At 30.7% G+C, this 18064-nt stretch overlaps 1 protein-coding gene across 2 annotated transcripts; it reads right to left on the bottom strand.

Annotated features, from left to right (window-relative positions):
* Nucleotides 1–2464: 2464 nt before the first annotated feature.
* Nucleotides 2465–6276, bottom strand: LOC126691998 (serine carboxypeptidase-like 51). Of its 2 annotated transcripts, none has more exons than XM_050387344.1 (13): nucleotides 6103–6275; nucleotides 5886–5980; nucleotides 5694–5801; nucleotides 5363–5603; nucleotides 5048–5091; nucleotides 4864–4931; nucleotides 4678–4783; nucleotides 4387–4586; nucleotides 4213–4282; nucleotides 4046–4096; nucleotides 3839–3891; nucleotides 3566–3701; nucleotides 2465–2797 (listed from the first exon to the last, which is right to left on the bottom strand). In XM_050387344.1, exons 1-13 carry the CDS (start codon nucleotides 6230–6232, stop codon nucleotides 2732–2734), a joined length of 1368 nt encoding a protein of 455 aa, XP_050243301.1. In that variant the 5' UTR covers nucleotides 6233–6275; the 3' UTR covers nucleotides 2465–2731. The 2 variants fall into 2 exon arrangements, 1 of the variants encoding a protein (XP_050243301.1); XR_007644918.1 differs by lacking the exon at nucleotides 2465–2797 and adding an exon at nucleotides 2898–3027 and having other exon boundaries at nucleotides 3475–3701; nucleotides 6103–6276.
* Between the last annotated feature and the right edge of the window lie 11788 nt (nucleotides 6277–18064).

Genomic DNA, 18064 nt, shown 5'->3' with positions numbered 1-18064 from the left:
TTCTATACACTCTTAACACACATGTAAAATTTTGTGTCAATCAGATATTATTTAGTATATGAAGAAAATAGTGGTAAATCATTGTGACCCAGAAAACCGTGCCGAGGACAGCGTTGTCCTCGGCTAGCAAAGGCCGAGGTAGAAGAAAATTGATTTATCGACAAAGACAATCTTCCAAAGCATCTCAAGGAAAAGATAGGTACAGAAAGTAAGCACACTGGAGCATGACGATAGAGCAATTTCAGGAAAAAACTGCTGCCTCCACATTAAATGCTTCACAACTAACACTCTGGTCGTATTAATGTAGAAATGATACCTAAGCAGTGGCTTTTCAGACTCACAGCTACTACCTAAGAGCTTTGGGAGGAGGTTGATGTGAAAGGACCAACAACATCAGATTCGACCTGCACGTGTACGGTGAAAATGAAGAAGAAAAGTAGTATATAAAGAAGAAGGAGCCCTGAGAAAATGATCGGAAAATTGAACCAGAAGATACACTGTAGCGATCTGAACCAACTTTGTAACCATTACCATTGTCACTAAAGAAATATATAAGCAGAAGCTCCTCGGACCAGAGTCGAGGACTGAATTGCTTGCTCAAGTCCACATTTGTTTTACTTGTTCATTCTTCATTGAGTAAAATTGTAGCCTTAGGTTACAACTAATTTTGTAACTAAACTTTGTCCTATATCATATTATTGTGTTTAATTGTTTGGTATTTCCTTCTCAAAAAAAAAAATGTTGGGTATTTTTAAATATATAAATAAATCAGGTTGTATTTTTTTCATGGTCAAATTCCATTCATATTTTTCATGGAATGATTTTTTTTTAACCAAATAAAACTCAAGTACAGATTATAGTAGTTTTTGTTAAATTCATAAATTAATTAAATTATGCAAATTTAATATCATATAGTAATCATTTATGTATCTAAAATTTTAGAATTTAATTTGAAAATAATATCAAATTTATTGAATTTACTATATATATATTCTCATATTTTAAAAATTATACACTCATTTTTATGAGGAAGAATACATTATTATATAAAGAATTTGAGCTTCTCAAACTTTGGAAGGCAATCATATTTTTTTCTCTTCAATAAAAACGTTTGCTTATTTAATTTTTTTCCCTTACACATTTTTTTTTTCATTTATAAGTTTGAATTTTAGAGAACATTGATAAAATAAAAAAAATATTTTCTTTCTGTTTTGTTTTGATGAAGTTTGACAAATAAAAGAGAACATCGATAAATTTTTTTTTTAAAAAAATCTTTCTATTTTGTTTTGATGAAGTTTGACATATAAAAGAGATATACAAAAATAAATATAGAAAAAAAGAGAGAGAAAAAAAGAAGAAGAAAAGGTGTGGATTTCTTTGGCCGGGTGGGGGCAATTGCCATTGACTCCACTCCAGCCTTTCTCATGCCCTTTTTTTTTTTTTTTTTTTGGTTGATATCTCAATTTTCACAATTAAGAGCCCGTTTGGATTAAGGAAGAAAGAAGGGGGAGTGGAGGGAAGTAGAGTAGAGTTGGTTGAAATAGGTTAATTTTGGGTCAATTCTACTCTACTCTACTTTACTCCCCCTCCCTCCTCCTCAATCCAAATGGAATGGAATTCTAAAGTCTCATCTAAAAGTTAAGAATTTACTTTTTCATAAGGATGAGGAGGCTTGTGGGATTTGAATCCCAAGTATTACAAGAGGTGTTGGAACTAAGGAGTATCCTTCAAATCCCACTTCTCACATTTAGGGTATGTTTGGATACTACTTATTACTGAAAAATGAAAACTGAAAATATTGTAGCAAAATAATTTTTAAATATGTGAATAGTACCGTGGAACCTAGTTTTAAATTTTTTTTTACTGAATAAAGTACTTGCAGGTCCTGTGAACAGTGCACAAGACCTACTAAAAAAGTAAAATGCAGCTGAAAATTTAATTTCAGTGCTATCCAAACGTACGCTTAGTTGAAATTGCAAAATATCATGCTTACAAGTAGTTAATGCTATTTATTGGGGTTTCACCTACCATAATGGCCATGTGTGTTGTTTTCAACTTTTTAGTAAACTTACATTAAACTCTCAGCATTATATTTTTAAAACTAATTTCTCTGGACCTACCGAAAACTAAAATCCAACTTCCCGAGAATCCAAACAACAAGGAATTTAATCTAAACTCCTTGATGGGTTGATTATCAACATTGCTTCAACTTTTCCTTTTTCCTTTTTCTATTATTGTTTGATATAATATAAAAGATTGGGGAAAAAGTTACACAATATAATACACTTCGCCTGCAAAGTCAATATTGGCTAACCTACCATATATACCGCAGCCTTATCTAAATGCATTTATCGTTACGTTGAATAGTTTCTCTTCTTTCTTTCGGTATAGAGTACTCACTAAAAATTTTCCAAAGATGGAAGAATAAACTATTTTCATCTTTAATCATCTTTGTCCAAGAGGGTTCAATACAAAGAATCAATGTGATCTCAAATTCAACGTAACCTTGATAACTTACATGGAAAATAAGGTATTTGAATAAAATTAATCAACTTTATGTAATTCAGTCTCTCTTCATAACAAATTTTCTATGCCAAATGGGGAAGCCAAGAAGAATATACCACATCTGCACAATATATATTTATCACCTTTCCTATGTATAAATAATAGAGCTTCACGCACAAATTAAGCTTTATTACAAAATATTTATTTCATTTTAGTAAAGTTAAGATTAATTCGGTGATCGAGTAATGTTGCCCACCATCTCTAAAGAAACACAAGGCTGATCAACAGGAACCTGCACACATAATCATGAATGCAAAAATCTAGTAAGACGATGTTAGCACCATTGACCAAACGTGCTATAGTGATTGTATCAAAACTTATGAGGGGTGGGGTGCAAGGCTCGAGATTCAAATTTCTAAGCGAGAATTTCACACACATATACACTTAAATTAGGCTAGAGTATGATTTCTATCTCAGATTAAAAAAAAAAAAAAATTTGCATTCTCGAGTGACTTCTAGAATCTAAATCACGCAGGGACGGAACCAGGATTCATACCTGAGGGGGGCCAAAGCTTAAAAACAAAAATTTTCTTATAAAAATAAAAACTAACATCTATTTCATATTCAACAAAATACTACATACAAAATTAGTATTTCTTAAACATTTCATATTAGAAAACACATCAACAAAGTATAACATACAAAATAAGTGTTTCTTATTTTGTGCGTGATTTTTGTTTAGTCTATATTTATTTTTTATTTTTTTGTAGTTAAAGGGGCATGAATTTTATTTATTTATTTATTTTCTTGTAGGTCAATATCTAAATATTTGAGAAGAGGGGAGATATATATATGTATATGTATTAGGGCAAATCTTAATTTTTTTATACTAATTTTTTTTTTTTTAATTTGGGGTTGGGGGGGGGGGGGGGGGGATGGCCCCCCTCTGCCCCAGTGTAGGTCCGTCACTGAAATCACGTGTGCATAATTGACTGAAAATAACTTAATTAATCAATTTTAACAAATAATGAAATTATTTTTGGTGTAGATGATTACTTACAAAGTGACCAGCCCCAAGAATCCAATAAAAATACAAGTTTTTGTAAGACCTAAAGAACCCTTTTGTTGTAGTATTGTCTCCTGAGCAATATAAAGGAATACGATCCAAGCTCATGAATTTTTTCAAGCCACCCCACCTGAAATGTTGATCCAATTGAGCATCCAATAAACCTTTTTTAATTTTTGGAGAGAGCGTCCAACAAACTTAGACAAAATGTGACATATATAGTAAATTCATAATATATTGAAAGGAGAGTTAGTGTAACAGTGTTACTTGAGTTTTTTAAGCCATGCTTCTACTCCTTTGGTTGAGCAAAGTAGATCAACCTATTATTGAAAACCGACCAAACTGTATTAGTCTCTAAAGATAATGAAAGAAAAATGAAGTCAACTATATATATTTATGTTAAAGGAACAATTCCCTAGTTGCTTTAGTTTAGTTTTTAAACAACTGTTGGTCCGTTATTATGAATATTTTTACCTGTCCATTATAAATGGTGACATTGACACCTTTAGCTAGGAGATGGTCAACCTGGCCAAAACTTCAAATGTCAATTATCATGGTCACCATGACATAAAATAAAAGCAGCAAATTCAGTCAGTTGATATGCAAGCAAACTTAATTAGACACATACACATTCAATTTACCTCTTTGATTCTTGGTCTCATGAAATCACCTCTCATGGCCTGGAAAACCAACATAGACTGCGAACGCCATCTACAACAACAACAACAAAAAATAAATAGATCAAACAATTAAGGAAAATTTGATGATTGAGGCCAGCCAACATATTTGTTCCTACAATTTGAGGATGAACTTACGTTACATTTTTGGGAATAATCTTCAATTTCTTTCTAATAGGTCCATTCATCAATCTAGGAAGGTCATGCTCATTACTACTTGGTGAATATTTTTTGGTGGATAGATATTCTGAGTACTTGCTCATCACATCTTTTCCTTTGGATCCCCTATTCCCTGTAACTGGGTCCTTGTTGCTATCCAACAAGAAGTTGTAGAAATCCTGCAAATCCAATACATGAATCACAATTCTGCAGTCTATTGTGTGTGTGTGTGTGTGTGAGAGAGAGAGAGAGAGAGAGAGAAATAATCACCACATTGTTGCTGTTATTGGAAATAATGTTCTGGAGGAGACCATATGATGGTGTTGCTTTTTTATAGTTACCTTTTGCTATCTGCCTCCGAATCTTATGAGCTAAACTGTTTTCCAATTTTGTTGCATTAGTGAAATTTTTTTCCATTTGATATTGTAGCTAGTATAAATGGCAGATTTCTCTGACCTGTTTGATATTTTCAATGTGTTGCTGTCAATTCTTGACAAGTCTTTCAAAAGGGGTCCCCATGAGAACTGCAATTTAATTCATGAATTTACCTAATAAGTAATCAGAATCTTTCTATCAATTTCCATTTGCAAAAGAGTTTTAGCTGCTAACGATTTCCCCATATGTAGCAAGAATTACATACCACAAACTCTTCAGGAGAAATCCAGCTATCTCCCAACGTCACCCCTACATATCACAACAAAACCACACAAAGTATAAAATATTTTTCATTTATTAAAAGTCATGTCAAAGTATCATAACATATAATTTTGTACAAAAAATTTATTTCGTGCAAAACAATGTATACTGATATCTCATATAATATAAACATGCGTCTCATGTGCGAAAAGTCCACAAGTAGATCATTCACATTTATAGTATAAAAGTAACGTATAATATACTGGGTGTACTGAATAATTTCAACTAATTTCATGAGATCACAAGATAATTTTATTACCACCAAGTTGTAGCTTTAATGTTCCTGCTTCAATTGCTTTTAGAGCTGATACCCCAAGAGTCACAGCAAATTTTCCACCATATGACTCTGCAAAAATGTACAAAGGACTTTTTTGGAGGGTCTCATTTCTATTGAAAAGCTTCTTCAACAGGGTAGTTAAATCTTCAGCTGCCTCTTCATCAGTTTTAACCACCAAGGTCTTATCCTCCACAAAACTAAAGCCTGTGGCCACTGGATTATCCTAATATCAATAGGAAATCATAAATTTCACATTACACTTAGGAAAGAGAATTGAACTAAGTAATACATAATGCAACACATAAAATTGTACCACAAAAAGAAGATCAGCTTTTCGGAGCCAAGTTGAATTCCGGGGATTCAATTTTGCATCCAGTGGACCAATTTCTAGAAAATTTCCAAAACCAACCCCAGAGCCTCCCTATGTGTAACAGAATCTGAATCAGCATAAACATGTAATTATATTGTAACTTGAGAATATTGTTTACTAAATTTAGTAACTTACAGGTCCTCCTTGGAGCCAGAGAATTGTTGGCCATGGTTTGGATGGATCTTCAACTCTACATGGACTTCTATAAAGCCACCAAAACATGTGGGCCTCTATACATTGCACATATATAACCCAAGTATCAACAACAATGGTGACAAAAAGTACCAAAATCTTATTGGGTTGACATAAAAATAGTGTAAAAAGATTTTGCAAGTAAATATTGCTTTATTACTTGGTCGAACTTCAACATATCCCCAGTGCTCCGACCCATCATTGGTTCCTGCAGCGTAGGCAATATGTTCATGAAGCAATGAGAAACTAAGCAAAAGAGAGAGATACAGAAGGGAGTACTGGTTTTCCATGGCAAGCAACCTCTTTAATTTTTCATATGAACTCGTAGAGGAGAGAATATATATAGAGATAAAGAAACATTGCCATGAGAAGTATCGCCTCGCTTTCTTTGACTTAGAAGACCCAAACAGAAAATGAGAACGTAATATTTTTTTTTTTTAATTTTTTGCTAACCAAATTTGAAAGCAATATGATAATTATAACTAATCAAGTTATAAATGACATAAAGAGAAAAGTCAAGGGGAAATAAACATAAACTTTGTTGGCGTACCATTGACATAATCGGATTGTGATAATTCCAACGAATCGAGTCATACTGAATGTGCAGAATATTCAAAGAGAAACATGCATAAACTTTGTTTGCGTAGCTTTGACATCATTGGTTGAGAACCACCGTGAGTGTAGCTTACTAATAGGAGTTCTCGTATTGTTTCACATGATGCTTGATAGGAGATGAACAATTCTAGCCGTAGCGCTTTAACAAATAAGATGTGTCCATAATGATAACCTCATCAAGGTCGAGTGATACACGTGATATTATTTATCATCACCTGATGTGGGATCTATATAAGTCCACATTGAAGACCTATTTTTTTATTAGCAAAAAAAAGAAAAAGAAAGAAAAAGACATATAATTGGTTGAGAAATAAAGAAGTGTGGGTTACGGCATAGACTTTGTGTTACGTATCTGAATGTATTCTATATTAAAATGCTGAAAGACAAAACGAGAGCACCAACGCTGAAATAGTAACCAGTATGTAGCAATCAGTGACTAATTCTTATTTGTACAAGTTATCTCTCTCTCTCTCTCTCTCTATAGACTTTCGAACCATTATGAGAAGAGAAGGGTGAGAAAAGGTCGGAAGGAGTTGGCTAAAGAAAGGAAAAAAGGGTACTTAGTAGTACTTACTACGTGGTTGGGTGACAAAGAGAGAAATTTTTTTTTTTTTTTTTTTTGAGTCACGTTTATGTTTACAAAAAATATCTTATTACACTAAAAAATATAGTTTCATAAAAAAAATACACAACTCTTGTTGCATGCAAGCAATTACAGTCTATCACGTAGGATAGTTGCGGTAAAAATTGTAACTTTTTATATAATACTAAAATTATTCTTATTACACACTTGCTTTTGAAATCATATTTTTAAAACACAGATTCAATTAAAATTATACTTTAAAAACAAGATTTTAGTCCATGACACTATGACAGTGAGTGTGTAAGGTTTTCTTTTTCTTTTGCTTTTAGCTAGGATTACACAAGTATTATTCTCGTGTGATGCACGACTTGATGAAAATTCATATGTAAGCTAAATTTTTCTAAAAATAATTTAAACAAAATTACCAAATAAATAGTAATAATAAATTATAAAATAAGTAAATAATTTTAATTAAAAAAATTGCTTTAAGTTCTAATTGTTTAGAGTTTGGACTTTATATCAGTATTTATCTATTTTTATATTTGAAAATTCTCTTTGTGTTAGTATTAATTTCTTAATATGAGATATGAAATGAGTTTGAACATTTCTATTTGGGTAATGTTTAATCTATGCTCTAGCCAGCATCAACACTAATAAACAAAATAGTTCCTCAATACAAATTTTTTCCCAATAATAGTCTAATTAAACAAATCAACATACTCACAAATTAAATATAATAACCAAAACCCAAAATCAAAACATAAATAAAAGAGTTTAAAATTTGAGAATTAAAAAAAAAATTTTAAACTTACATAAGAGAACCAAGAACTTAAATGGATATCCATTATTATTATTATTATTATGTATAGTAAACTTCTTTTGGCATAATATCCTGCACACAAATTCAAAAGTAAAGAATAATAAGTACGATGAATTTATTATATTAAAACATAAGCCTAAATTGTATCTTGAAAAAAAAAAGTGAAAAAAATACAATAACGTGAGGTGCATTTTGTGAGATTTAATTACACGGATGACTTTATTGGTTAAGAAAGATTATATCGAAAAGCCATGACTTAATATATATATATTAGTTGGAGTAGAATTTAAATTTCTAAAATTTCGATGATAAAGTTTTATCTAAATTAAATTATTGTTAAATCTTATCCCTTCGTCAAGAGTTTTGTAACTTAATATCTTAATAAAATATTAATTTAATAAGATGCAACTTAAGGGGGAAAAAAAACATGAGTTGTGTAGGATTTAATTTAGAAAATTTTGTTGATAGACTTTTAGTTTTATTTAAATTAAATAGTAGTTAAATGTTATTTCTTAATTTGAGAAAATATATTATAACAAATAATATACAATTAATTTACTAATTAGTTGTTCTTAAAATGTTGATAATATACTTTTAGTTGGAGTAGATTTTTTTTTTTTTTTTTTTTTTTTTTTTTTTTTTTATAGAAAGAAAACGTGGTTTTTTGTTTGGTATTTAAGTTTAGAATTTTTTTATAATATACTTTTAGTTTGAATAAAGTTTAAATGTATAAAATTAATTTATGTAGGGCCTGATAATTTGTGGCCCTGACCCATTTATTCATTGGGGCCCAAGGCCCGAGCCGAGGAAGGTTATAGCCAAGGATAGGTAACACAAGTACAAAATAGTCCTGGGACACAGCCGAGGACGATTCAGTCCTCGGCATGTCCGAGGTCCCCCTGGAAGGAAGGACAAAAACGGAACAGAAACAGTTTGGAAAAAATCTAAAAATATCTATGTCAATAGGGAAGGACGCCCTGGATAGTTTAACGACCAAGGACAAAGGAAAAGCTGCACTTACTGCCATTCAATACTCTGCACCTGACAGAGCCATATCCTTTAGCTTTTACAACCACCCCCAACCACTCTGGGTATGGGTTGATGGGACAAGTATTAATCTTGAAAAATCGAACCCCACACGTGGACGTTGGATAAGGAAGATAGGCTAGTATAAAAGGAAAAATAAGTAATCCGGGGAAAGGGGCTGGGAAAAATGGCCAAAAACTAGAGCCTCCCAGCCTGCCTCCAGGAGAAAAACTCCCAGGGCGAACACGATTTAAACCATGTATGAACATCACGAAAAACCCGCCGTCTGGTGACTAAGGCTTAGCCTTTCAAACCCACGCTTTATAAATGATATTGTTTGGGCCATTTTTCCGTGCGAACCCAACACCGTTAAGGTTCGTTACGAATCGCGTCCTTACAATTTACTAATTAGTTGTTCTTAAAAATTGATAATAGACATTTAGTTGGAGTAAAAGTCAAAACATGGATCTTTTTTCTTCTTCTTTTTTTGAGAAAGAAAACATGGGTTATTTTCTAGAATTTAAGTTTAGATTTTTTTTTTTTATAATAGACTTTTAGTTTGAATAGAATTTAAATTTGTTGAAATTTAAATGTATAAAATTAATTTACTAATTAGTTGTTCTTAAAATATTGATAATAGATTTTTAGTTGGAGTAGAAGTAAAATGTTGTTTGTGATTTAATTTTAGAATTTTTCATAATATACTTTTAGTTTGAATGGAATTTAAATTTGTTGAAATTTAAAGGATAAAGTTTTACTTAAATTAAACAGTTGTTAAATATTATTCCTTAATTCAAGGAAATATATTTTAACAGATAATATAAAATTAATTTACTAATTAGTGAGAGTAACTATTTGGCAACCACGGCTTCTAAGTCCAACTTTTATTATATAGTGTATGATTTTAAGAGTTATCTTATTTATTTAATTTATCCACAAATTATTTGATATTTGCAAAGGATTCTCATTGTTTTTTTAAATTCCCGAAAATTTTTAGCAAGTGTAATTGCAAAAAAAATTTATTAATATTTTAGAACTCTCTAAAATTTTACGTATGCTCTAATTATAAGCAGTTACAATTGCACCCACTCATCACTAGCTGTACGTGGATCCAATGCAATTCTTTTTCCCTTATTTTTTTTCTTTTTCTTTCTATTTTTTTTTCTCTAAAAGGAGTAAGATTGATTTAGAAGATAAGATTATGAGTGTTGCTCCACTTTTTGTAAGCTTCAAGTAAACTAAGCCAGTGAAAGTTATCTCAGCCCTAAGTGGACCATTATTATTCATCTGTCTTTGATGTGTTACTAAAGGTCAAAATAAGTTTTGACATGATTATTAGATTTTGAGTGTTTGATAAAGTTAATTTGAGCTTTATTTAGGACTATAATTCTAATAATTTCCTCTTTTTTTTTTGAGAAAGTAATGATTTCCATTTGATTGCTTTCAATGTTAATGATTTTTTTTTTTTTATATGTTGGTGTGTGCGGTAGTTATTTCAAGCAATTTTGATATTCAGCCAAAAGAAGAAGCAGAGAGTAATTTTGATTAAAATACGCCTTATTGAATTTCTTGGTTACTGGTTAGTCATGAAAATTGATACTACATTGTTTTTATTTTATTTTTTTATTCTAGTGTGAAAACATTGTATGATATATTTAACACTTGGTGCACGTAATCAATTGGGGAAGGTATATGCAATACTTACCCAGCAACCATAAACCCACTTGAGACAATTCAACTCAAAGAATCCCAGAAAAGGCAAGAACTAAGGACTTTATAGCTCGACCTACCAAAAAAGTTGGTCAACCTAAATGTGTTAATCACATTTCTAGAATCACATTATACGTTACAATCGTATTCTCACATTTTTTTAGGGTCGTATGCACACATTAACTACTCAAAGTAAAGATTTAGAAAAACTGTCCCTCCATATAGTGTCATAGTCTCATAGAGTCAGAAATTCTTTATGACAAAATAGAAAGAGGACGACAAGGTACACATTCAAGTTACAAGAAAGTGATTTATTCTTATTCGAATAAATAAGAACTACTAATTTAAATATCGGAAGATCAATGGTTGACACCAAATTCGTGTATTTTTTGTATGTATTTCCTTTTTGCAAGTGTGCATTATCTATGTTGGTAACGTGAGATCAACTGGTTCATCAAGACTGTAAAGGAAAAGAGTAAGAATTTTGGGAAAGAACATCCCAATGTCTCTTCCAATTGTCTTATTAATGGTCATTATTTAATCTAATACGTCTCCTATATATTAATCTGTGTTCATTTAAGGCCAAGAAGATAGCCTTTAAAGGATGTGGGACAACTATCTAGCTAGTAGTTAGCCTCCCGTAACCTAAATTCCGTATGACAAAAATAAATGTATATTATTCATACAAGATTATAGTCAAAGATTATGATTTTTGTTTCCTACCCCACTTTGATCATAATCAAAATAAAAAAAATATGTTGCTGATGTTATTCCCTTTTTTTATGTTAACATTTAAATGGTGATTGCGACAAGTGAGCTACCGTAATAAATTCGTTGGTTAATCTTTATCTATTTTTTACTTTTTTTTTTTGTTTTTTGTTTTTTTGTTGTTGGGTCTACATGAATTTTTAATATCCAAAGCCCATAAAAGTAGTTTTCCTCCAGAAGTTTGTTCTTGGTGGTTGTCTATCTAAATTAATTAGACACAACACGATTGATCCAGTTTCTAACAAATCCTTGGGCCTCATGGGCCTACGTTTTGGAAGAGTCAAAGGGTTCGTTTCTCTACCTTAAAGCCCCATTTGGGATCCAGTTGGGTTGCTAAAATTGAAGAAAAGTTCACATCTTCACAATTTACATACCAAAAATAAAGTTTTGGGGGCAACCAATATGGCCAACGGATCTCGAAAATGATTACAATTTACAACGTACCAAAAAGATAATTTGACCAAAATAGAGCCTTGCAGTAAAGTACTCTCAAAATCTTGACCTTTAAATTGAGTTAGAAAGCAGAAACCACAATGTGAACTTGATTACAATTTGCATTTCCTATCCCGCTTCTCATAGATTTTTGTGTTCCCTTCAATTGTGCACGAATTTGTTTAAAAGAATAAATTCTAAAGCAGTGAATTATGGCCTTTTAATGGGGTCAATGTTCACAATGATAGCCTTTTGACGTAAACATCTAAACCACAAACATGTATGAAATCTACGCAAAAGATATAAAAATATCCACACTACTGTATGTGTTCTTTAAGACATAGACGCCTAAAATTTGGATGAGAGAGAGAGAGATTATATATGGGCAAAACTTGGGTATAATACTTAGATGTTGTTCCTTAGATTTCACTCTTAAAATTCAGCCATGACCCATATGTAGTTACTTAACTAAAAATATACTTCCATTTCATGAGAAAAAACCACGTGATTGAATTTTAAAAGAGAAGCTTAAAAAAATAACATTTAAAATACTGTATCTAATTTTTGTCAATTACATATTTACAATACATGAAGAAGAATTGCTAGCTCCAACTGTTTAATTTCAAACTGAATACAAAATATGTGAAGGGCCAATTGGCTAAGAAGTCATTTGCAATGATGATAAGTTGAGGATATTAGGTTAAACGTGGACAGTTAAGCATGTTTAAGGTTGGAGGAGCTCTGAGGTTGATTGGCCATGTGGGATGCTAATTAAGGTTTCATTACAATGCAAGACACCATTTGATAATCCCCAAGTTCAGCGCCGGTTTTATGGTCTAGAAGTGAAGCAAGTAACAATTAATTAAAGTATGTAATAATGTGAAGGCAGAGAGAAGAGATTCTTTAGCTTAACATTTATCATGCAATGACCTTTATGGCCATAAAAAGAACCAATAAATATGAACCTTAGATTTGAAACAATGATTAGAATTTGGAAGGTAAAGTGCATTATTGTTTTGATTAATGACAATCTTGAGTAGGTAGGCCGTAGGCCAACCATGCATGCTGGTGGTTTAGATGTGATAACAACATTAATTCATTAAGATATAAGCACTTAATTTATGTAATTAAAAATAATATATTTGTAATTGTTTTCAATGACAAAATAATGTTTAGAAGAATAATTTTTTTTTTTAATGCAATAATTGAATTCTCGCTGTAAATGCTACATAGTTTGTTCTCATCCTTTAGAGATTATGATGCAATAGAGCATTCTATTGCCAGACTCTATGCTGTTTATTTGAAAGAGGTTGACCCTCTTGCTTTTCTCATGTTACGATCTCTTTGACTCAAATTCCTTTTTTTAGATCTGTATTTACAATTTTACACAAGAAAAGTTGTTATCCTAAATAGTGACAAAAATGATACTCCATTCAATGTCCAAGGTACCTCATTTCATATGGATTGGTATTTGGTAATTTCTATGAGAAGACATACATATATACTTATGTGCACTCCTAATGCATTAAGGACTAATTGAGGAGCTTTAGGGCCTATTTGGTTTGGTGCTAACTCAATTTTCATATCTCAACACTCAAATCTCATTACTCAATTCCCATATCTCTAGCTCAATTTTCCCATAACTCTATTAGTAGTGTGTTTGGCTGGAAATTCTTTGTGGTATTTCAATTCAAAAACTCAATTTTAAGTAAAGGTGTGGGACCCACAAAAATTAATGCTCAGCAAAATGCATCCTCTCCACTTCACATCTTCATCTCTTTAAATAAAACCCAACGACTACAACCTGAAGATAAACCTAGAAAATGAAGCCAAAAGATCTCAGTTTTAAGGGTTTGGTGTTGATATTTGAAGTTTTGATCTCATGTCATAAACCCAGTAGATAGCACAAACATCACAAACCCAGAAAATACCCAAAAAAAACTAAAATAATCTAGTTCGAAAATCAAAGCCAAAAATGCCCAAAAAAGACTATAACAACTCATCAAGAAAAAAAAGAAAAAAAAAAAAAAAACGGTGTGAAGAAAGAAAGAAAAAAATCAATGTGAAGAGATGAAGAAAAAAAGAAGCAGTTGTGAAGAAACAAAGAAAGAAAAGAGAAGAGAAGAATGGTGCTGGAGTGAAGAAGGAAGAAATAAAAATAAAAAATAAAAATAGAAAGAAAGAGAGAACCAGGTGTGTGACTTGAAGAAGAAAGGAAGAAAGAAAATTGATCTGACAAGACTTCAGGTGGGCCCCATTATTTTTATTATGTATTTACTAAAATGTCATGTAACTCATAACTTAGAAATGTGAAAACACCAAAATTGTGTTTTCAGTTTCCATCATCTAAACTCAAAATTTTGAGTTTTTGAGTGATAGAAATAAACATCCAAAACCAAGCCAAACATTGCATTACTTGTGGAATCCATGAATTTTGGATGATGGATCATGAAAACTGAGTGATATCACTCAGTTTTTGGACTATCCAAACAAGTCTTTAGACTTGTTGTTGCATTAGCATGTGGTGTGTTGAACATATTGGTTGTTGGGCTTAGTGATAGGTGTCTGCTAATAAACATGGTCCATAAGGTCTAGAAAGGAATGAGATATTCTCATATAAAGTTGTGTCCTCTACTCCTCATTGTGCCTTAGCCATAACAAATTGAGACAAATTTTTAATTAGAGTCTAAAGTAAAAGCCAAATTGATATTTTGTTTTTTGCACTCAAAATGAGGATAGAACTCATAGAAGTAATAAAGTTTTTTTTTTTTTTTTCAAAAGGCCAATTGGTATTTTGTTTTTTGCCCTCAATAAAAAAATAAAAAATAAATAAATTAAAAAAAAACATTAGTGAGGTTACGAGTAGAAGGCCACTTTGAACTACCTCAGAGAAGGAAAAGAAATAATCTCTAAACAGGACCACATGTCCATATAAGTTAACATGACACAGATGCAGAGCTCAATAACTTTTTGGGCTGGGATCAACAAAATGTGAGTGTTGTTGTAAGAAAAAGACAGCACTAAACATCCCAAATTGATATTTTATTTTTTATTTTAAAGGGTGACTATGACCTTTTTTTTTTTTTTTTTTTTTTTTTTTTATGGTTCTTAATTTACAATATAATGCTCATTTATATTTTCTTTCACCTCCAGGATGGTCATGAAGGAGATAATCTCTGCTTAAATTCAGGGTGAGGCTGGTTTGTTTGGAGTTGGGGATTGGAGGCAAAACATGTTACATGAGTGAGCACAAGTGAGCATGTGTTATTCTATTAAACTGTCCTAACCTATCTGTGTAGAATACTTTCTTTTTTGATAACCATCTGTCTAGAATACTAGAATAGATTGTAAAATAGTTATTTTATACTATTTTAATGGGATGAATTGTAAAATGTATGATATATCACTAAAGTGATGGTATAAAATAAATAAAGTAGGTTATTGGCGTGTAAAATGTATTTTTCTTTTGTACTAGGCCATGGAAAATGCTCTTACAATATATCCAAGTATTCTGTATGAGCCCAAGTAGACATGTGTTATTCTCTTAAACCGTTCTAACTTATCGATGTAGAATACTTCTTCTTTTTTTGGATAACTATCTATGTGGAATACTAAAATATATTGTAAAAAAGTTATTTTATATTATTTTAATGGGATGAATTGTAAAATAAAGAATGAGATATATAATATATTGTTAAAGTGATGGTGTAAAAAAAAAAAAAAAAGTAGGTTTTGGGTGTGTACAATGACTTTTCTTTTTGCACACGCCCATGGAAAATGCTCTTGCGATATATTCTAGTATTCTGCACAATACTAGAATATATTGTAAAAGCATATTCTAGTATTCTATAAATGACAAAATTTAGTTACAAAATTAGTTGTAACTTAAGACTACAATCTTACTCAATATATATTTATTAGAGGTGAATTTTGACAAATCCACTATTGGATTACATCTTCTTCTTATATCCTCTATGCTTGCAAAATTTTTAGAAAATTAAAGATCAATAGCTACGTCATTAATAAATTGTTTAAATTGCAAGATTTTATAATTTAAAATTATACATAAAATATAAGCTTACATATCATATAGTAAATAATATTTGATTGACACAAAATTTGACATTAAGAGCATAAAGAATATGCAATTTAACGGTTAGATTTTCAAAATATGTAGTAATATTTAATATTTATTTTATTGAATAAGCATGTAACCTTAGACTACAAACAATTTTGTAGCTAAATTTTGTCATTCTACAAAATACTAGAATATATTGTAAGAGCGTTTTCCATGGGCTTGTGCAAAAAGAAAAGAAAAGAAAAAGCATTTTATACGCCCAAAACCTATTTTATTTATTTTACACTATCACTTTAACAATATATCATACATCTCATTCTTTATTTTACGATGCATCCCATTAAAATAATATAAAATAACTTTTTTATATAACTAGAAAAAAAAAAAAAAAAAAAACAAACAAACAAACGAACGAAGAAGAAGAGTAAAAGTAAGTTTACATTTGGTGAACAATAATATGTATATTTGCATTTTACTGTAGTAAGAGCAACCGCATCAGCCCATGCAAACTTTTCGTCTATTTTGCACAAAAAAATTACTTTTCCTATTTTACACACTAATTTTTACAAAACACCTACATCAGTCTATTTATTCTACTCATTTATTCAATAAAATATTCATTCTTTTACAATTTTTTATTATTTCCTCACTCTCTACCCCTCTCTCTCACAAACCCTACACTACTAAAAAATACTAAAATATTAAATGCATGAGTTATAGTAACCGTGCATATATGCACAGTTACTGTAGTACTTGTGCATTTATGCACAATTTTACATCCATTGATGTAAGTGTTTTTTTACTTAAAATGTGTAAAATGGACTACTTATTGTATTTTGCAAGATTTTGCATGAACTGATGCAATTGCTCTAATATCTATTGTTTGCTACATAGATGCATAATTTGATGGGATGTCTGTTTTGGTGTGGTTTTTTTATTTTTACAAGGTAATGCAAAATGCAATGAGAAATGCCCTAATAATGAACATGAAACTAAAAATGTACTTCTCAAAATTATTTGTTTAGATTTACTTTTTATCTCAATTTTTGAAAAGATTTCAGGCCTATTTCTATAAAAACCTATTTTGACTTTAGAAATGTCTACCTCAAAAAGAAAATACCCATGGCATGATATGATAGCTTAGAATGATTCGATAACCTCACATATAAATTCATTAAAAACAAAACTCACCGGTACTAAAAGTATGAAAATTAATAAGAATCCAAGGGTATAGCTGAACTATTTCCCTAAACTATGGTTAAGAAAAAAAAAATTTGGGACTCATATACATTCGTGTTTTAATTTTATCCTCATGAAGAGAAGTAAAAACTGACTTATGTAGTACTACTGTACTAGTTGTTTGTGAATTGAATTGGAAGCTTCCCGATGGTGTCCTCACAAAATAATTGAGCTCCGGTGAGGCTTCTCTAAGCAATTAATCGAAGTACATTTTCTAAAAATAAACTAGTGGTGGTGATGATCGGATTGGGTTTTTCAAATGAGAGATAGTTATTGGCATAAGTTTGTTTGGCTTTTTGCGATTTTTTTTTTTTTTTTGGTTGAAAGTTGGTTATATTTGTACTTTAAAGAAATTAAAAAAAAAAATTTAAAAGTTGTACTTGAACAAAATAAGTAAAAGTCAAATGAAAAAGTTGAGAGAAAACAAAAATACTCCAAATGTTTCAAACCCAAGAACCCAACAAAATCTCTCACATCTCATAAGGTTAGGTCTAATCGTTCAGTCTATTTTGTCATGTTGGTTAGATACATGAATAGTGGCACTATTGTGCATATATGTGAGAGTGACAGTTTCATGTAGAAAAAAAAGTAAATAAGTTGAGGAATTGATAAAACATAATTGGATCCAAATTCATAGGCTTGAGTTTTTGGATGAATTGAAGTTATTATCGTTCTGTTTGTTTTGATAGAAAACCTTATGTAAATATAGTTTTCCGTATTTTCTAGTATTTGGTAGCATCAGAAAATATTAGTCAACAAAAAACTATCTTTGGTCAACAGAAAAATAATAACTTATTTTTAGATATTGTTTTTCACTAAATTTTTTTGGAAAACATCTGTATCACATAGAA

The sequence above is a fragment of the Quercus robur genome, chromosome 7 (assembly GCF_932294415.1).
Source record: "Quercus robur chromosome 7, dhQueRobu3.1, whole genome shotgun sequence".
In the NCBI taxonomy this organism is placed as follows: Eukaryota; Viridiplantae; Streptophyta; class Magnoliopsida; order Fagales; family Fagaceae; genus Quercus; species Quercus robur.
Note: the sequence above shows the minus strand (reverse complement) of the source record. Positions and strands in the feature narration are given on the sequence as shown.

What these genes read in the sequence shown, in the direction of transcription:
- LOC126691998 (XM_050387344.1), bottom strand. Translation starts at nt 6,232, where the DNA reads ATGGAAAACCAGTACTCCCTTCTGTATCTCTCTCTTTTGCTTAGTTTC. An exon ending in AAGCTGATCTTCTTTTTGTG is followed by an intron (nt 5,604 to 5,693) that starts GTACAATTTTAT and finishes TATTGATATTAG; the next exon opens with GATAATCCAGTGGCCACAGG. An exon ending in TGAGACCAAGAATCAAAGAG is followed by an intron (nt 4,097 to 4,212) that starts GTAAATTGAATG and finishes AGTTTTGGCCAG; the next exon opens with GTTGACCATCTCCTAGCTAA.